Source organism: Protopterus annectens, chromosome 1.part0, assembly GCF_019279795.1.
Source record: "Protopterus annectens isolate FY-2018-M chromosome 1.part0, PAN1.0, whole genome shotgun sequence".
NCBI lineage: Eukaryota > Metazoa > Chordata > Ceratodontiformes > Protopteridae > Protopterus > Protopterus annectens.
Window position 1 is genome coordinate 700208943 of NC_056725.1, and position 21900 is coordinate 700230842.

At 41.5% G+C, this 21900-nt stretch overlaps 1 protein-coding gene across 3 annotated transcripts in view; it reads left to right on the plus strand.

The window, feature by feature from the left end:
- The window catches only part of SIPA1L3 (signal induced proliferation associated 1 like 3), a 3185962-nt gene that overhangs the window by 3066411 nt on the left and 97651 nt on the right, over window positions 1–21900 (plus strand). For all 3 annotated transcript variants that reach the window (XM_044062280.1, XM_044062270.1, XM_044062288.1), the window contains exon 20: window positions 11454–11535. In XM_044062280.1, the coding sequence (XP_043918215.1) occupies window positions 11454–11535 (82 nt within the window). The remainder of the gene's footprint in view (window positions 1–11453; window positions 11536–21900) is intronic.

A 21900-nucleotide genomic window follows, 5' to 3' on the forward strand; every position in this document is an offset into this window, starting at 1 on the left:
CAACAAATCCCATGTTCTAGAGATATGAAAGCATTGTATGATTAAAAGCAAAATGTTATATTTGAATGTTAAACAAATCTTTAGTGTTAGTTTTATGTCATGTGTACAAACTAATAGTGTATTTAAAAATATTGCATGTCTTCCTTCAATATGGAACTCTTTCAGACTTTGTCTACTGTATCACAGATAAATCCAAAAACTACTGCAGACTAGACCCATTCTCAACAGTTACATCATAAAAGAGCTTTCCACGCACTTTAATGAGAGCTGCAATGTCTTACATAGAACAAAACAGTAATTAATTAATTACATTTGACTTCATTTGTAATCTGTTCTATATATACCAAGATCTTAACAACATTCCTCAATTTTAACATGGTCTCGCTTTGTTATGTTTTCACCACCATCTTCACATACAGCATTTTAGCAGTTACCTTCCTGTAACTCATCACACTCCTAGATGGCTTCCAACTATGATTTCTTTCATCGGTCAGTCTTCATAATTGCTGCTTTATGTTCTCATGGCAACATTGAGGACTCACACATGTGATTTTATACTACTGATGTTTTTGGTTCCAGTTAATATATTTACAACATTTGGCAAAATGTTAGTTTCTGCCACTTTGATGTCCTTTTCTTCACTACTGCAGTCTTCACTCCCCCGTCCCCTCTGCTGTAGCCTGTTCCTTTTTGTCTGACTAGCTGAGGGGCTCTTCTCCCTTTTCTTCTTCTGGATGTGCATGTTCTTCATTGTCCCTAGGGACGTTCTGTTCCTCCTGGGGCTTTTTCAGTTCTGAGTTTGTGCATCCATCTGTCACCTTTATGTCCTGTGCCTTCCCCAGGGAGCATACATGTGATGGGTGCCTATAAGTACTAAACACTGTGGTGTACTGGCCAGACATTGGGCTGTTCTTGCCAGGAGAGCCCTTCGGTTATGAATACTGCAATAACGAAGAAATCTACAGTTATGGTAAGATTTTACATAACTTGTACTTTCTTTCTTTACAGGACCCATTGTCTCATATTCCACTTCTCAGCTTTTAGTAGCTCTAAATATAAAAGATGCTGATCGCATTCCAGTTCTCAGAGTTTTGACAGTTCTCAATTTTTCGTTTTTTGGTTTACGTTTTCAGTTTCTTCCTTTGCTCTTTAGTTTGTTATCAGCTCAAACGGTGTTTGCAAATTATCAGGCTCCTGTAATTATTTATTTATTTATTTATTATTTTACATTTGTTGACCGGGATAGTCCAACTGGATTACAAGTCCATTTTCAGTGGAGGCCCGGGGAGAAAAGCTCCAAGAGAACATTTTTTTTTACTAAACATAGTTTTAAGGACAGACTTTTAGCATACAATTTCCATAGAAGAGACTTTGACATACATATTAACTAACAGATAGGATATATTCGTTCTCTACAATATAATATTAAATTTTAGAAGATATTCCTAAGTTTAGGATTCCTGTGATAGATTTACTATCAGAGTAAAAGCAGAGAGATGTAGAATAAGGCTTTGAGAGAGCAGATGATGCTCGCTGTAGTTGAGAAAGATAACAGATTGATTTACTATACGTCTTCTCCTGGTTTTAGTTGAGAAGGATAACAAACTGATTTACAATATGTCTTCTCCTGGTTTTAGTTGCTTATGGAAAGCACAACATTGCTGGGGTAGTTTTCCCTTTTCCCTAACTCCTGGAGAGATGGGATGAGCAGTAGATTAACATTCCTAAGTGGGTACAGTACTATGATTGGTTGGCTTATCAGAGTTACTTAAGTTAGGTTCTAATGAGACATTAGCCGGGGGGGGGATACAGGAGCACAGTCGATTATTCAAAAAGTGAGTTTTAACAAGTTTCTTGAACTGTGATGGGGATTTGTTGTCAGTTATGTGGGCAGGAAGGAAGTTCCAGGTTTTTGCTATACAGTGGCTGTAGACAGACTTACCAGCTTCATTGTTATATTTGGTTACTTTGAATAGGTTTTGTGTGCTGGACCTCAAGGGCCTGGCAGTTGTATAGGGTTGCAAAAGATTTTGTAGGGCTGGGGTGTTTTCAGAGTTATATATTATTTTGTGGGCTAGTGATAGTTGATTGAGTTGAAGTAGTATTGGTAGTTCTAGCCAATTTAGTTTTTTTCAGCACTCACAGTGATGTGTTCTGATGGGAGAGGTTATAGCGAATTTGGCTATCTTATAACAACTATAAAGTTTGTTTAGGTCGAATTTGCTGAGATTTGTAAGCACGGGGGAGGCATAAAGTAGGGTGGATAGTAGGTGAGTCCTCGCTATTGTAGTTTTGGAGTGGTCAGTGAAGAATTTTTTATTGTGATACAGTAGGCCAAGTTTTTTATGTACTTTTTTATGGTTATAGAAATATGTAGGTCAAATCTAAGGTGATTATCTATTTCAACACCTAAGAGTTTGGTATGATTTGTGGAGGTGATTGTGGTCTTGTTAAAGGAGGAGATGAAGAAAGAATCAGAGGGAGTTGTGGCTCTGTGGGAGCTAAAGAGTACTAGCTTTGTTTTACTTGGGTTCAGAATGAGCCTTTGGTTTGTAATCCAAGTTTCTGTTAGGGAAAAGCATTCTTGTGTTAGGGAGTGAAGGATGTCAATTGATTTGGCTGCGCATATTATGGTGGTATCATCTGCATATTACACTATTGAGGCTTTAGGAATACTGTTTGGGAACTGATTGGTGAAGAGGGTAAAAAGAAGTGGCCCCAGGATGGAGCCTTGGGGTACTGCTAGGGAGACTGGTAGGGATGTGAAGAGTTGGTTTTGCCACATAACAGCTTGTTTCCTTCCCTCTAGGTAGTTTTTGAATGAGAAAATGGCAGGGGTGGTAGGGTTTAGAGTTGCTAGTGAAAGAAGGAGTTTGTTGTGGTTAACCATATTGAATGCTTTGGACAAGTCAAGGAAGGTGGCAGATACAAGGAGTCCATTGTTTCTGTGAGTATTGATAATGTTGGTGAATTCTGTTAGTGTGGTGATGGTGCTATGGAAGGGTCTAAAGCCACGTTGTTGTGTTGCTATTAGATTATTTTCTAGGAGGTATTTCATTAGTTACTTGTGTATTACCCTCTCTAAAATTTTAGATAAAGGGGGTAGTATGGCTATAGGTCAGTAGTTATTGATTTCCAGGGAGGTTCCCCCTTTATTTAGAGGGATGATATGTGATATTTTCCATAGCTTGGGTACTATACACTCAGAGATGGATCTGTTAATTAGGATGGAGACATGATATGATATGGCTTTTGCAGCCAGGTGGTGGTATGCAGCGGGTAATTTATCTGCGGCTAGAGATGTTGGTTTGAGTTTGCAGAGTAGTTTTTCAATGGATTTGATTGGTTCTAGGTGGAAGCTTAACTTGGGGCAATTGTTAGTTGGGTTGTGGTGGGTGGATTTGCAGGGGTGGAGATGTCATAGGGTTGGTTGTTTGCAAGGGTCTGGATGGTTTCTGTGAAGTATTTATTAAATTGAGTGGGGATGTCTTCTTGGTTGTTGTCTATTTTTGGGGTTGGGTGGTTGTTTTACCTGGTTGAAGAACAGAGTTAATTGCTGCCCAAACTTTTTGTGGGTTGTTCCTGTGCTTATCCTGTAACTTGTGGTAGTATTAATCCATTGCAGGTACCAGGGCATTCACATTTTCCCATATTTAGACAACTGACTTGTTTTTGCAGATTGTCAGGAAGCTGTGGCTTGACTAAGAAACCTTTTTCTCAGTCTAGGTTTTCAGGTATGCATAGATAAATCTTCTCTCATTCCTTCTCACAGCGATAGTGTTTCTGGAATGTGCACTAGATACATCCCTCCTGATGATTTTTCTTCCTCAGAACTAAATGGAATGTTACAAGGACCAGTTTTTGATCTTTATCAACAAGATACTAGCAGCTGCTATGGAATAAGTCAGAATTATTTGCCTCTACACGTCTCATGTTCCTTTGGCTAGACTTCACATGAGGAAAATTCAGTGGTTAGTCAAATCTGTTTGGACCCACACCGGCACTCCCTTTCATTTCAGATTCCAGTGCTGAAGTTTATGAAGAAGGAGCTACTCAGGCAGGTAGGTGAATCAGTTGTCTCCCAAATCAAGTCCGCCTTTTCCCTTCTAGCTCCTACTCAGTCTGTAACCACTTGTGTATCAGACTTTGCTTGGGGAGCTGTGTCTGAGGGATTAAAAGTCCAGTGCCTGTGGAACAAACAAATTAAAGCACTTATTGTCAAAGAAATCATAGTTGTGATAAATGCTGTCTAATCTCCAACCCATCTTTGGACTCCAGACCCTCTGCTAGTAATCACAGACAATGCCACAGTGATGTGGTACAAATAAATAAATAAATAAATAGGAAAGACCAGGGCCTTAACTCCTTTGCAGACTAGGTGTGGTAACCTAGGAGCTAGCAACTCAGATCAGGTTTTCCCCCCAAGCTGTCTGCATTCCGTCAGAACAACACATTGTTGCAGATAAGATGAGCAGGACCAGAACACACCCTCACAAGTGGAAGTTGCAGCTGGGGGGTGGGGGGTGGGGTCTTCCAGACTTTGAACCATGTGTGGGAAAGTCCAGAAGTAGATCTGTTTGCCTCAGCCACAAGAGACACTTAAAGATGTTCTGCTCCAGAATTGCACAAAAGCCTGGAAAACAGATGCTTTGTCATTTCCATGGACTGAATGCTTTTCCAGTTTTTCCTCTGATAACAAGGAATCTTCTAAAGATTTAGAAGGATTCTCCAAGCAGGACTGGCATTTGGTCAACTGGTGCCCTAGGCAAAAGTTATTCACAGCACCCTCTCCCCACACACACAACACTCTTTGCCCCCCATCCTGGTCTACCTACACCATCTTTCAGCTTCTTCATTTGACTGCACAGATTGTAGAAGTTTAATACATTTAGGCACCATTTTTTGTGTGTGTGTGGGGGGGGGGGTATGCAAAGGTGTTAAATGCGGCAAATAATCTCTTACTTGAAAATTGTATATGAGTAAGTGGAAAACATTTTCTAGTTGGTAACAAAGCAAGAACCAGGATCCTTTTAAAGCTCAGGCTCCTTTGGCTCTGCAGTATTTGTGCCTGCCCTTTCCTACTCTTATATCAGGATTCACCTTTTGTTCATCTCTGCTTGTCTGCCTTTAGAAAACCACCCCCCACTGTTCTACCTAACTTCAAGTGAAACCGTTTTTGAAAAGGGGTTTTACATATTCAGCCATCTGGAAGGCAGGTGGCTCCTTCTTAATTTTGTATTGGATCTTAAAGGATAGGAGTCATCCACCAGAAAATGAAATACTGAAATTAATGCTTGAAGTATGTTGTAACAATTATAACATGAATAAACCTCCTTTGAAAAGAAAAAAAAGATAGGGTAACTTTGAGAACAAACACTTCCATTCCGCTTAAGGTTGTTTGAATTTACATTGAGGCAAGCAATTAATCTACTTGTTTTCCTCCCAGAACCTAAAAGTAAGGGAGAAAGAATTTAGCACACTTTGAATGTTCACAGGCAACTTAGATGCTACATTCGCAGGACAAAAACCTTCAGGACTTCTGATAGGTTCATAGGTTCATACTAGGCTATCTGCTCTAGGGCATTTATAAGCCTAGCCAGAGTGTGTGTGGCTTTCACCACCCCTTAGGATGAGAATACTATACCCATTAGTTTGCTGTGCCTCTGTCCAGCAGTGATACAGAGATGATTCCCGGGGTAAACCTACGATCTCCCATCCACTCGTCAAGATTTCTCTTGAACAGAGTCAGTGAGGGGCTCTGCCTCACATGGACTGGGATTCTGTTCCATAGTGTAGGGAGTCTCTGGGTGATGAATCTGTCCCTCCAGCACGCCCTATTTATATCCGTGTTGAGGTTTAAGTCTCTTGCTCTCGTGGCTCTGGTGGATTTGGATTTTTGAGGTGGAGCATGTCCATTAATTCCGGGTTGGACATGGCCTTGTATGTCAGGCACAGATCACCTCTGAGCAGATGGTATGCGACTGAATAGAGCTGGAGTTTCTTCAGTCGGGCATCGTATGACATATGTTTGAGCCCCTTTATCCTTTTGGTGAGGAACTTTTGGGGTCTTTCCAACTGCTGCAGGTGTCGGGTAAGGTACATTCCGAATGGGGCGTTGTACTCAATCATTGGTCTGATAAGTGAAGAGTACAGGGGTACAATGACCTCTCCTGATCTGGATGTGAATCCCTTCATGATCAGGTGGGCAATATAGAAGGTCTTCCTAACCACTTTGGCAATGTGAGTGTCAAAAGAGGGGTTACTGTCAACTTGGGTCCCCAGGTCCCTAATAACTTCTTCCGTGTTTAATGGATTACCACCTATGTGGTAATTAGGGGTTACCTTATTTTTCCCAAAGGGTATGACTATACATTTTTTGGCATTTAGCTTAAGGCCATGGCTCTGGCACCAGTTATCCATTTCTATGAGACCTCTCTGGAGGATGTCTGTGTCTGATGGAGTGTCAGTTATGGTGCCCAGTTTGCAGTCATCTGCAAATTTTGTCAGCCACAATCCCCCTATGTTTGCCTGCACTTCAGAAAAATAAATGCCGAACAAGAGGGGCCCAGGACTGAGCCCTGTGGGACACCACTCGTGACCGGCTTAGAGTCTGACATGGCACCAGCAACTCTAACCCTGTGTGTTCTGTCCTTGAGCCAGTTTGCAACCCATCTTGTGACATATGGGTTTACATCTAAGCTGGTGAGCTTTTCTATGATGCCCGAGTGGGGTATTGTGTCGAACGCTTTTGCTAGGTCAAGGTAGGCTGTGTGAACTGCCTTACCCTCATCAATGGCCTTAGTGACTGTTTCGAAAAAGTTGACCAAGTTCAAGAGGCAGGATCTGCCCTTGACAAAGCCAAATTGGGTAGGATCCAGTGTCTGTAGGTCCCCAATGTCTTTGTTTATGAGTTCCATTATGATCTTCTCCATAGCTTTGCAGACAAGGCTCGTCAAGCTTATGGGGCGGTAATTTCCAGGGTCCGTAGAAGCACCGCCTTTGTGGAGTGGGACCACAGTTGCCGTATGCCATTTTGTGGGTACGTATCCTGTAGTAAGGCTAAGATTAAACAGCAGCCTTATGTGTGGGTTTAGTTCCTCATTGAGTTCGTGTAGCACACAGCCGGGGACACCGTCCGGTCCCATTGATGCTGTGTTTTTTGCTTTAGAGAGAGCAGCTCTCACCTGGGGATCTGAGATGTTTGGGAGGCTAGACTCTGGTGGGATAGATATTTCTTTTTTTGGGGGGGGAGAGAGGGGAGAAATTTGCACTGAACCTGTCTGCCAGTATGTTGGCAATGTCTGTGGGTTCAGTGATTTTTTTATCATTTTGGACTAATTCTGAGCATATCTGGGAGTTTCCACCCAGGTTTCTAACATAGCTAAAGAAGGCTTTATGATTGTCTTTTGTGTCATTAGCGATTTTTCTCTCAAAGTTGGCCTTGGATGATTTTATGAGTGATCGTAGTTTTTTGCTAGTATTGATCAGAGATGCCTTCCCTTTTAGGGATTTTGCTCTGTCATATAGTAGCTTTCTCCTCTTATTGTAGAGTTTGTTTATGGCTGGGGTCCACCAGACCGGGCGCCTGCCTTTGGTGGAAAGGGTCTTGATTTTATTAGGGATTGCTTGATCCATACATTCCTGGAGGTGCTCGAGAAGGCATTTGTAAGGGTTTCAGCAGCGTGGGTTGTGGTTTCCACTGGCTCGGGGCCTTGAAGGATACCACTCCAGTCTTAAGAAGTGTGAAGTTTGCTTTTGAGAAGTTCTTCACTGTGGTCTTTTTGCTGGGGGTGGGCGGGATGTGGATCTCCAGTGAGATTAATTTATGGTCTGATCTCACCAATGAGGGATATACTTCTGGTGTGGAGCATTTTGTCCTCATGTTTGTGATGATCAGGTCTAGTATATTTTCTCCTCTTGTGGGAATGGTGACTAGTTGTTCCATAGCATTTGAGTTTATGAACTCAAGGAACCTTTGGGCTAGGGTGTTGGGGCTTGAGTAATGTTCCCAGTCTATGTTTGGGTAGTTGAAGTCACCCAATATGATGGTGTTTGGAGAGACATTCATACTCTCCAGTGTCTTCAGGAAGGCTGTGTGGGTTTCCTGAGTTTGAGAAGGTGGTCTGTAGCATGTTACAAACTGTAGGGCAGTTTTACCTATGGTTAATTGCACCTGGATGGTCTCCGATTCTTCGTGCGTTGCCACTAACCTGGAGGTGTGGGTATCCTTTATGAATATGAATATGGATACTCCCCCTCCTTTTGTGGTTCGGTCCGGATTTTGGGGCCGGAACGCATGATATGAGGTATAACCTGATAGTGCTGGGGTGCTCTCAGGAGCCTTGAACCAGGTTTCAGTCACAGCACAGACATCGATGTTCTCCATACTGAGGAGGGCTTCGAGGGCGTGCATCTTGAGGTTTAGACTTCTGGCATTGAGCAGTATTACCCTTAGTTTTTCTCCATTTTTGTTTTCTAGGGCGGTAGGTTTATCATTTGAGCCTTGCCTAAAGGCACTATGGGGGTGGCAAGAGCCTTTGCCAATATCCGGAAGCCCAGGGGTGACAGGTGCAAGCCGTCCCTTGTGAAGCAGCGTGGCTTGTCAAGCATGTCATCCCAGGCAGACAGACATTGGATCCCCTTAGAATGACACCAGTAATTAAGCCAATTATTAAAGCTGATCATTTTGTCTCTGTATTGTGGCATCATTCTTGGTGAGGGTAGGTTACTGCTCAGGGTCAGGGTCATACCGGCCTGGGCTACATAATCTGAGAGCTCTTTTATATCTCTTTTCATGTAGTCCAGGGAGGTACATCTCAGGTCGTTCACACCGGCATGGACAATGACTGAGTCATACTTGTACTTGCTGTGGAGTGACCTGAGTGCTTGTGTTATGTGGCGGATTCTAGCACCTGACAGGCAGCTTACTGTGATCTTTTCCTTGTTCAGTCTGGTGAGTGGGATGTCAGTGTGTCTGACTATGGAGTCACCTATAACAAGTGTGTCTGGCATTGTGTTTGGCCTTAAGGGCTGTGACTGTTTAGCACACTGACTTTGAGAACTATGTGTTGCATGTCTTATGTCTTGAGGTGGCAGTTGCTTGGGTGTCTGCTTTGGAGGCCTCTGTAGTTTTGGTAGATTTTTGATCGGTGCCTCCGAGTATGTTTTTGTGTGTTTATGTGTTTGTTTTGCAGTTGTGATAGTTCTATGTGAAACTGGGTTTGTGGTGTGCGTGGTTTCCTTCTCCTCCTGTCTGGTCTTGCCAGTCCTGAGTTGAGAGAGCTCAGCCTCCAGTTTGGCTATATAGTTGCATCTCTCACATGTATTTGTGTTTTGTGGGAGAAGGAGTGGGTTGTCTGTGTACGAGGCAATTGTAACATTGCCTCAAGATGCCCAGATTCACCAGCTGAACAGGAGAGGATGCTAGCAACTGACCCTTCGACATGCTAGAAAAAGTGAAAAGTTTGCTGTGTAACTGAGTCAGAAGGGACCTATAGGGAAATGGGTACTCAAGGGGATTCTAGGCTAATGTAGTACTTTGTTTAGTATACAAGTACTTTACCTATATAAAAATGCTTTAGGAGCAAGTGCTGAGCTTTTGAGATAGAGAATAGACTGTTTAGATTGCAAGTAGAGAAGTTCTAAGGGAAAAATTGAAGAGCAGACTTTACGGAGCCAGAAATACTTTAACCTTGTTTGACCGGCGCTGCCCGATGGTGCTCTATGGGCAACTCCGCGCTACATCACGCAAAAGCACGCTAAAGCGGGCCTTATAGCAGGGGGCTGAAAAGAGCCAGGAACTGACCCAAAACGGCCAATAGACTACAAGTTTCTGGCTGGAACCACTGCTCTAGGGACAAATAGGCTGCTCAGTGCTCCCCACTCCCACTGGTGAACAAAGAAGCTTCCCTTTATCCAAATAAGGATGTGGAATAGCACAGGAACCAAGCCAAAGCCCAGAGATCAGCAAACTGTGAAGACTGGACTATTCTAGTTCAGTAAGGCGGGAAAACAAGATTTTTTTTTTTTTTTTTTTTTTTTTTTTTATGCAGAAAACAGAGGAAAAACAGACAGTAAATGCTATTTATTTCTTATGAAGGTAAGAGAAAGGGACAATCAGTATAAGAAAACACAGTTTTTACATGGTTGTCCCATGCTATTAATTTTTGTTATTCCTGTTATAATACAGTTCACAACTAACCTAAGATTCTACCTACAGAGAACTGAAAACAGAAGAAATGATGAACACCTCTTTGTGTCTGTCTTCAGTAGGCTAGGCTTTAAAAACATCTTTAAATGTACTGGGCTTAGGTGGCTACCAACCTATATAACTTAATGTTATGTTTCTATTAATAACACACTTTCAAGGCTTTTATGAGGATAATCTCTCAGGCATCCGTAAGTGGAAGATTTTTGATTGGTTGTTATAGGTGTTATTCTGGAAAACTCTATATGGAGATGGGAAGAAAGTGAAGGTCTTTATGGGAATTAGAGGAGGTAGTGGAGGTCTGAGAAAGCGTATGATGCTAAGTTTGGTACTGCCTACCATGATCCCTTTTCAGTTTGAAGTGAAAGGACATGGATCATGAAGCTCTGTCATTACTGTAAGTACATAACTTTTGTTTAGTTGGAATTGCCTATGATTTCTGAAAGGTATGGTGAATCCTGCTTTTTCAGTTCTTAATATAAACAGTGAAATGTATTCATCAGAGAGGCAGTAACCATTAAAGTGAAGACAGTGAAATATATTCATCAGATGGGCAGTGACGATTAAGACACTTTATAACTATATTAATTTTATACTTTAAGCAATAGTGAATACCTTGCAGAAAAGCTGTGTTTCCAGTTTAGAAGAACTGATCTTGCCTGGCTTTGTTATTTGATTCTGCTAAAATACATTAAAGTTGTCAACTCTTTTGAGTTATCTGTACATATCCATATAGTACTGTTGAATCTCATCTGAGCGCCATGAACAGTTACAGACTTTACTAGGCAAGTCAGAAACAAAAGTAGATTGCCAAACCTTTTTTCATGCCAAACACACACACACACACACACACACACACACACACACACACACACACACACACACACACACACGGCTGTGGACAATTTAGTCACCTGGGCATGTCATTTCGGTGTAGAGGGAAACTGGAGCTGCTGGAGAAAACTCGCACGATTCCAGGGAATATACTCTTACTCTGCAAAGAAGGTACCCCAGGTGAAAATGGAACCAGAGAACCTGTAGCTGTGAGGCATCAGTGCTACTTATTACACAGCTCCGCCAGTGTGGCATAGCCTTTACCAATATCGTTTAGGTCTGGCTGGTAGCTAAATTGGATGCTGTACAAGCTTATTTTCTCTTACCAAATTAAGAAATTATTAAGTGAATTAAAAAAAAAAGTTCACCTATTAGTTCTGATAGTTATTCTGACAACTGTGTTCTTTTCTAGTGAGGGATCAACTACAGCACTTACAGGGAAAGTGCACCAGCTGGAAGCTATGTTAAAACAGCTTCATAATGACTTAGAAAAGGTAAGAATTCCCCTACTTTGATTTTTCTCCGAAGTGAGTAGTAGAATAATAATAAAACTGTATTTAAGGAACAGTAGTTATGGTAATTAAATCTGATTCTTTATTAATTGTAGCTGAATCACTGTTGGTACTTCACTCTCTTTCAGGGTGCCACAGCATTCTTTACTATGTGCTTACATGGGAGTATTAAGTTTCACAGTTGCTACTTGTTGTGGCCTGCTTTCGAGGGACTTTTTTTGTATGTCCTTTCCCATTCACTTACTCTTGAAATGTGTGTGTGTGTGTGTTGCATGCGCGTGCGTTTTGATCTTGGGAATGTTGTTGTTTTGACTGGCTACCTCTTAAGGTTTTTGATGGGTTAGATTTGAATAATCGCATACCTGTTAAACAAGACATAATTATTTATAGTATATGCTTAATTTTTAATACTGACACTGTCATTCTCCTGAGGTAGACTGCCATGAACATGACAGTGTCGAGCTTTGCATCTTAGGTTATTCGTACTTTTTGTTCAGTTGTTTCGCTGATAAGTCATTGGATCTACCCTGTACTGCACTTCGTGAAGATCATTCAGCTAAAAAGTCAATTCCTTTTGTTTTGTTGCCTTTCTTTTGACAAATAGTATACTTTCATTAGTATAATGGCAGGGGGCACATCTTAACCAAGTTTGTCATGCATAATTTAAACTTCTGCAGTTTTAAACATTTACATTATTGCTTTTTAATTATGTGCAAAAGATGAAATTTTACAGCTAATTTGTTTAATGGGTTTTGTGTGTTTTTCGCAATGATTTAAGACTGTTTTGTAATGAAATATGTATATTTCTGTTACCTAATTGTACATTTCAAAATGTCATCTGTCATTTTCCTTGTGTTGGTTGCACAAAATGGATTATGCCTCTTCTGTCATCCAGCTAGTCCATGTTTTTCAACATTTATCGCACCCAGGTCAGATTCATGTTACTTAATGTCACATAAACAGTGGCATGGAATGATTCTTGTACTGAAACCATGCTCTGTCACAAAATTGTGGTTGGCAAGTGGATTTGGATGTGCATTTACAGTTATTTGAGATGCTGAACTACGATGCTAAACTAGTACTTCTGAAGGGGGTTACACCCTGCAGCTGCAAGGACTTTTTTTGCTATAGATGCAAACAACCTCAAGAGCATAATTCACTTCTGATAGCCACCTTCTTTAGTACAGTTCTATTTTCTTTGTTCTATTTGAAGGTCTGTCTTCTCCTGGAGACTTCTGATAGTGGTGCGTGTGATGTTTAATTTAAGGTTATTCTTTTGAAAGTTGAATGCTAATGAATCTGCCTTTTGTACACTTCTTGTCAGTACCTTAGGTTGTCTTGTGATGTTTAATGGTTTTTATTTTGTATGTTTTTTCAGTACATATTAAATGGTAGTTCAGGTACAATAAATGTTTAGCTGCAATTTTTCCTGTTTGAACTATTCTCTCCCCCACTGGTCCATTTAGCTTAACTCCTAGACTAGGACATCTAGTCTGAGACCACAGATGGTACAGCAGTTACCAGTGTTCGTGGGAGAAAGAGAGGAGATCAAGGTATTCCAATTCAGCATCATTTGATGCTCTTCATTTCACTGTACCAATAGCCTAAGCTGTATGGGACATATTCTGTCAAATATCAGATATCCATACAGTATTCAAAGGTCTTTGGTGCCTTTCAAGCACCCATATGTCTGTGAAGGCATGAGAGCATGGCAGTATAAAAATGGATGCAAAAGCACCAAAATTTCTGAACTTTCTTGTTATTGAAGGAATTAATAAGACTCAGCCTCCACTGCATCTTTAGTGGTTCGGCAGTTGGTTAACTTGATGTATTAGGTAGATAAGTACTCCATTGGAAAATTTCCTTCCATATTTTTGCTTATGTCCAAGACAAAAGGTAAGACGTTCTTCGTGTTTCACTGTTGCAGTCATTACATTTGGGTAATCCTGCTGGCAGGTTGCCCTCAGTCGCCCTGAATTCCAAAGTGTTGGGTTCTGCATCGGCTGCTGTCGCCCCTTCCCTGACGTCAGGTCGTCAGGGGTATAAAAGAAGCGGCTGACGCCATTTTCTTCAGTCTTTCTTGCCACATGATGCCCGAAGCAGAAGCAGTTCGCAAGTGCCAATCAGCTGACTCATGAGATTTTCGTGTTCGAATTTCAGATCCGAAGTCTTCAATAAAGCTAAGTTCCCCATTGGGGAAACTTTTTTCTTGCTCCAGACTGATGTCAGAAAAAGTAAATAATTATATTTCTTGTGGAAAGCAAATACCTCATAAGGACTTTCATTCTTACTGTATTCCTTGTCTAGGCCCTGATCACAACGTTTCTGGTTGTCGGTTTTGTGCTAGATTTAACCAATGCACTATTAAGCGTCGGTATGATTTTGCTTTAAACTATTTTGGACACTGGTTTAATTATCCAGAAATGTCGTCTGATAGCCATCTGACTACTGGAGTTCACAAAAAACGCAAAGAAAAAGAGAGAGATAAACGACTGAGGTCCAAAACCAACGAGAAAGCTTCTCCTAAGCCAGTCGCCTGTTCGCCGGTTCTCAGTGAGGCACTTTCGCAGCCCCTGATGCCCGCTACTTTAGAGTCACAGGCCGCTACTGACTCCCACATGGAGTCGGCCATGCCACTGGAAACTCAAGGTATTGGAGCCTCGGATACTATTCCCTCAGATGGGTCCGGAGCCGCTGAGCAGGCACCGGCTTCTGAGGGTGTTTTCAGACCTAAACATCTTTACATTAAACCGACTTCAGCTTCTGAGGCACAGACTAAAGCATCTTCTAAAGCAAAGAAACAAACTCAAGACCCACGTGGACAGGCCTCTATGCCCAAAAGCAGATGCTCAAAATGGCCAAAGATTGATTACCTTGATCAGGGGTTCCCATCCCCCTCCTGATAAGAGGCCTAGGCAAGAGACTGACTATGAATCTTCAGATCAGGTTTCTATTTATTCTGATTCCTCTTCTGATCAGAAATATCCCCCCCCCCATGAGGATTCTGATGCTGAAGAATCTATACCTTCAGCTTCTCCTCCAGAGGACTATTCTTTTGGGGAAACCTTGCATACCATGAGGGTGCATTTCCACTGGGAGAGCCAAGATTTTTCAGAATCTAAAAAGAGGCTCAGGGACTTCCTTTTACTACCTCAGCACAGGCCTCTAGCCATTCCACCTGTGTTAGACATTGTAGATGATGTGTTTTTGGAGTCTAATCTTACTCCTGACTCCTTACCTCCAGCTCCTGTTAAGCCTGACAGATATTACAGGGTTCCTGACTCTCATAAATTCCTTTTTAAAAACCCTTCTGCAGACCCAGAAACTATTTCCCAGGATCCCAAGGGAGTTAGGGCTTCCGCAGCAAAGAACCCTACCCCCTCTGACAGAGATTCTAGGGCACTGGACAGATGGGGAAAATAGGTTTACACATCTGCTACCTTGGCTATAAGGGCCTCAAACTGTCAGTTTCATATGCTCAAATATCAGCAACATGTCATGGCATTGCTTAAACAGAAAATGTTGTTAAACTCTGAATGTGCAGAAAACAAGGAAATGCAGCATGCAGGATTTATTGCATGTAGCTGAACAAGTTGGAAAGCATACTTTGCAATGTGGTTTTGATTCTTTGGAGGCCTTCTGCAGGGCCGCAGTTATGAGTTCTGTAATTAGGAGACATGCTTGGTTAAAGGAACAAAATCTGCCTGTTCATGTCAAAGTTAAATTATTAGCTGCACCTGTACAACATGATATTTGTGTGGTGTTAAGGCAGAAGAGGTGTTAAAGAAAATGGAGGACAAAGCTAAAATCTATGCAGATCCCAGGCACAAGGTTCTTACAGGTCAAACCAATAGGGTGCTTCTACCTCCAAAGTTGGAGAAGACAAATCGCAACCATACAGGAAACAGTCCCAATGACTTCCCCCTGCCTGCACCGTGCACTTATCTCCTGGCAGCACCCCTAGGGGGGGAAATTTACACTTTATTCTCAGATTTGGCACATTATAACCCAAGACAAGTGGGTTCTAAATGTAGTGTCACAGGGCTACAAGTTCCATTTTCATACCCTGCCAAAGGCAAACGGTTGGCCAGATCTGCCAAAAAAATCAATGGGCAGAGGCACAAAAACAAGTCTCATCCCTCATGGACATGGGGGCCATTCAACAAGTACCAGAGCAAGAGCAGGGACAAGGATTTTACTCAAGACTGTTCCTGGTATCTAGAAAGGACAAGGCCTGGAGATCAATACTGGACCTATCTATTCTGAACACATTCATGGATATACCAAAATTCAAAATGTTGACTTTGCAGCAGCTTCTGCCCATGCTGGGCAAGAACACTTGGCTTGTGACTTTAGACCTAAAAGAGGCATATCTGCATGTCCCAATCAGACAATCATGCAGAAGATACCTCAGATTCAAGGCAGGCTCAATGCATTACCAGTTCTCTGCACTGCCCTTTGGCTTATCTACTGCGCTCAGGGTCTTTGCAAAGTGCCTGGCACCAGTAATTGCATTCTGCAGACAAAGAGGAATACAAATATATCCTTACTTAAACGACTGTCTAATTCAAGCAGAGAACAAGGACATTCTTCTACAGCATCTGGCGTTTGTGAAAAGACTTCTAACATGCCTAGGGTACACAGTCAACGAAAAGAAATCAAAACTAGTACCTTCTCAAGAGATAATATTCCTGGGTGCAAGCTTAAATACATCTGCCCAGATGGCTTATCTCACGCCAGACAAACAAAGGCAACTGACTACCTATTTCAAAATGTTGGCAACAAAGGCCCAGTTATCTGCAAGAAAAATTCTGCAGGCTTTGGGCTTCATGGCATCCTGCATCCTACTAATTCCATATGCAAGACTGCATATGAGGAAACTTCAATGGTACCTAAAAAGTGTTTGGACTCAACACTGCCACAGCCTGGAAACAATGATTACTCTCATTCCCTGCCTGCAACAAGAGTTTTGATGGTGGGTGAAGGCTTGTCACCAGAACAAGGGACAGCCATTCACATTACCCCCAGTCTGGCAGACACTAACAACAGATGCATCAGATTATGCTTGGGGGGCCCACATGGCAGGAAGATGCATTTAGGGCACATGGTCCTCAAACCAAATGCATTTACATATCAATCAAAAAGAGATGCTAGCTGTTCAAAATGCCCTGACAGCCTTCAAGAACCTACTACATCCAGGACAACTACTGAGAAAGACAGACAACACCACAGTCATGTGGTATATAAACAAGCAGGCTGGCACACATTCTTACCCCCTTTGCAGACTAACCATGACTTTATGGGACACAGCATTGACTTACCACGTACATCTGCAGACACAATTCCTGCCAGGAAAGGAAAATACTCTGGCAGACGAACTAAGCAGAAACCTCATGGAGCCCCACGAATGGCAGCTGGATCCACAAGTCTTCAGCATGATAAGGAAATGGGGATGCCCGGACATAGATCTATTTGCCTCCCCTCACAACTACCAACTAAAAAGATCCTGCACAAGGACTTATCACAGACAAGCATGGAAAGTGGATGCCCTATCTTTCAGCTGGAAAAACCTATCAGTATATGCCTTTCCTCCACTGCCTCTCCTCCCCAAGGTACTCCTAAAGGTCAGACAGGAGAAGCCAAAGATGATACTGATTGCCCCAGACTGGCCCTGCCAGTACTGGTATCCAATCCTAAGGAACTTGTCTCAATGCCCAGCTTGGACCTTACCTCAAACATCCCATCTACTATCCCAGCAAAACAATCAGATCCTGCACAGCCAACTCAGGACTTTAAACCTGGCAACATGGCGGATAATGTAATCATACAAAACACACCTCTCAGTAAAGCTGTGATGGATGTCATTTTGGAAGCCAGCAGGCCTAGTACTAGAAGATCTTATGCTGTAAAATGGAATAGATTCTGTGCTTGGAACCAGGTACAAGTACAGCTGTACCAAATATTCCTCAGATTTTGCAATACTTAACTGAGATGCTGAATAAAGGCCTATCTTTTTCATCCATTAAAATTCATGTCTCTGCCATTTCGGCTCATTACAATACAGAGCCACCAATCTTTTCTCATCCTTTATTAAAGCAGTACCTCACAGGAGCCAAAAATTTAAGGCCTCCAGGGAGATCACCAATTCCTGCATGGGACCTCAACTATGTCTTGGAAAAACTCACCCTGCCTCCTTTTGAGCCAACTGCTATTGCTGACATAAAGTTTTTATCTTGGAAAACAGCTCTGCTCCTAGCAATAACCTCTGCAAGACGAGTTTCAGAGCTACAGGCACTCATGGCTGTGGAACCTTTTATCATGTTTTATCCAGACAGGGTTTCTCTGAGGACAAACCCAACATTTATGCTTAAGGTGGTGTCCAGTGTGGCTCTTAACCAAACTATTCATCTGCCAACTTTTTATCCAAACCCACAGAACAAGGGGGAGAGATTTCTGCATTCATTGGACGTACACAGACAGCTTAGATTCTACTTGGACAGAACCAAAGTTTTCAGGAAGACAAAGCAATTACTAGTGGCATATGCTGCAGGATCACAAGGAAAGGCTATCTCAAAGCAGACTATTTCAAAGTGGATAGGCCGCTGCATTCGTTTCTGATATTCTCACCATGGCAAACCAGTGCCAAAGGGCATTAGGCCACATTCAACCAGAGCTGCAGCCACTTCAGCAGCCTTTCTCAGGGGAGTACCAACCAAAGACATTTTAGAGGCTGCTACTTGGAGTTCAGTGCACACCTTTACAAAGCACTATCATCTGCCACTTTACTCAGGCTTTGCCACTGCAGTTCTGCAGGGCCTTATAGCCACTCCTAATGCTGTTTAGCTCTTGCCTCCCAACCTTAGCTTTGGGACTCTACCCAAATGTAATGACTGCAACAGTGAAACATGAAGAATATAGTACAGTTGTGTGCACTTACCATAAATGTAGATGTTCGAGTGTATTCACTGTTGCAGTCCAGGTTACCCACCCGCCATCCCCCTTTTTTCTGCTGGAACTTATCTTTCCTTCTCTGATTTATACAACCCATGTGGTGTATTTGCTTGTAGATGAAGGTAAAGTTTATATTGGTGCATGTATTTATATATTTATATATGTGTATATATATATATATATATATATATATATATATATATATATATATATATAAATTTTGCCTACCCTTTCAGGGGGCACCTGACATCTGGGGCAAGAAAAACTGAAGAAAATGGCGTCGGCCGCTTCTTTTATACCCCTGACGACCTGACGTCAGGAAAGGGTCGACAGCAGCTGATGCAGGACCCAAGACTTTGGAATTCAGGCCAACTGAGGGCAACCTGCCAGCAGGATTACCCAAATGTAATGACCGCAACAGTGAATACACTCGAACATCTACATTTATGGTAAGTATACACAACTGTACTTTCCTGTGTGGACAGCAGGTTCCTCATGTATCCCCTCACAGCTTGTCTTCCCTGCTTTGAAGAGGAATACAACAGCCATTCATTCATGCTGTATATATTTATTATTTATCCCTAAAACAATAAGAAGATTACTTAGTCCCCTCAACCTTTACTTGGAAAACCAGCAACTTAAAACCCTTATACAACCAACTATGGATTCAAGTGGCAATACCCTGGACATCTCTCTTCCATTTGGCAAGAATAGTAAAACCATGAGAGGGGTTCGTATAATGCTTACTGCTGTATCCACTTTTTCCCTGGCTTCAATTGATGACTGTGATATGGCCATATATAAGACATCGGTCAGTTCATCTGCTTCATTCAACCCCTCTGGTACTGCTCCTCGGGAAGCCACTAAGGGCTGGGAGTATAGCATATCTCCCAGTGCCAGATGTATGCCTGCTGTGGATAAGCGAGAAATGCTCTTGGTCATTTTGGAAAGGGCTGATAGTGTCCCACAGATTTTACTTTGGAAGGAGGTACCTACCTAGCACCAGCTAGAGGTCTAGTCATCAGAGTCTGCTCAGAGTTGCTTTTTAGAATTTCCAAAGAAAAAACTGCTCAGAAGGTTAAACACTTTTCTTGTCCCTCTACTCATCCTTCTAAAGAATCCAGAGAAGAATGGTATTCATTTGCTAAAGGTCTTTTTAAGGCCTTTCAGTCACTTCAAGCTGCTTCTCCAGCTTCTTCATATTAAAAGACGGCTACATCTCCTCCTAACTCTGATTCTGATATTGAAGAGATTATATTAGATTATGCTTCCCAAGTCTCTTCACTTGAAACCTTGGTATCAGAATCTGAAGTAAACATTCATTCAAATTCTCCTCTGGAAGAAATGTTTTTTTTTCTGATACTAGAATAATAAAAGACTTAATTTAGTGGGAACAAAAGAAAATATCTGATGCACAAAAGAGGTACGACCTTATGCAGTTAGAAGGTTCTAAACCTTTGGCTACTACGCCTATAATTAAGGCATTAGAGGATGCTTTTACTACTGCTTCTCCTGACAGTCCGGCACATGCTCGTAGGAAACCAGATAAATTTTACAAGGTACCTCAATCACATAAGTTCCTTTTCCTTAACCCTGTAGCTAACCCATCCTTTATTTAATTGACAAAATGTTCTTGATCTCAACATCTTACTGCATCTAATCCTGTAGCATCAGAAAGGTGTTTAGGGTCTTTGGTGCGTATGTAGAGAAGGTTTACACATCTTCCACCCTAGCTTATAGAACTTTTAATGGTCAAGCACTTATGTCCAAGTATCTTTTTGCATCATTTGCTGATATTAATAAGGTTATTGCAGAGTTACCTGTTTCAGACATGATTTACTCAATTACTAAACATTCTTTGAGATGCTCTTATAGTATTGCAGATGCAATATCTAGGATGGCAGCAACTGGACCAATGATGCGCAGGTATGCTTAGCTAAGATCCCAAAAATCTGCCAAAGGTTGTCAAATCTGAAATTCTTAATGCTCCTCTTGGTAAAGAGGTATTGTTAGCACTTCATGTGCTCAAGTTCTTGAGCGATTTGATGAAAAGGGGAAACTGATCCAAGCTGATAAAGCATTTCAGTCACATATACCTAAATATAGCTGAAATTGCCCTTCCAGCCCTGGGCCATTTTATAGGAAAACATTTAAATGATCTCAACAAAAGTAAAGAAAGTAACACTTTAAAAACCATTGGCAGCTCAGCTGTAAGATAAAAAGAGGGATACTACAGGCCAAGTCTCAGTCCAAGAAAAATGACTATGTCCCTGATTTCTCTTTGTCTTCCTCTCTGGTACAAGGTCACAACAGAATTTTGGGTATATGAAATCATTTATCTTTGATACAGATGGCATGGGATTTCTTCCCTCCTTATCTAGGAATTCCTGACTTCATCCTCAAAATCAAACTCATCTCTTCCCTCCTGTCATTTCTCATATGTTGTCCCAAGTAGTGACAGAATCAGTACCAGAGAATCAAGAAGCACAGGTATCTGAAGACCTTTTCTGGACCCATCTTTCTTAAATCTTCACATCAGAGTTCTAAAGTTCAAAATTCTCAGAGTGCAGTCCCTTTTTTTCCTTTGATTCATTCTCTACATTTCTTAGTAGCTCTAGACTTAAAAGATTTGTGTCACCATTTTCCTTTGCACAAGTAAAACCAGCTGCAAAACACGAACTCAAAAGAGAAAACTTGCAGAGAAAACCAGTTTAATAAAAAGCAGAGCTTTCGGGCGTAACCCTTCTTCAATACTAATACATTCAAACACTAAACTCTAGAAGCTTAAATACAGGTCTAAAATCACATGACCAGCAGCCAAATGAAATCATGTGACAGAAAACAAATTAAAAATTAAAGACATATACATATAAATATATTAAAAGATGTGTAGATACACAGTATAAAATATTTACTTTACAATATTACGTAGCTTAACTAACACAGGTTTTAAACTGACAGTGCTGTTTAAACCAGGATGAGTGTCAGCAGCTACTCTCAATATCCATTCAAATTCTTTGAGCTCAAGGCGGTTGTTGACATCACCACCTCTTTCATTTGGACATAGAGCATCAATCACTCTAAACTTAAATGTATGTGTTTCACCACAAGTTTTAATATGTTTACATAGTGCATTATTGTCACAATTTCTCCTAATTTCAGAATTATGGTCTATAACACGTTCCTTAAGCTTACGTATTATTTTTCCCACGTAAAATGAACTGCATGAGATGCAGGTAGCCAAATAAACCACAAAAGTGGTGTTACAAGTAGCTGTAATTTTAAAATTAAATACTTGTCCATTGGCAGGATGAGTGAAGATATCACTACCATTCCCTAAGATGTAAGCACAGGCAACACAGTTAAAACATGGAAAAGTACCAGTTTTAGCAGCCA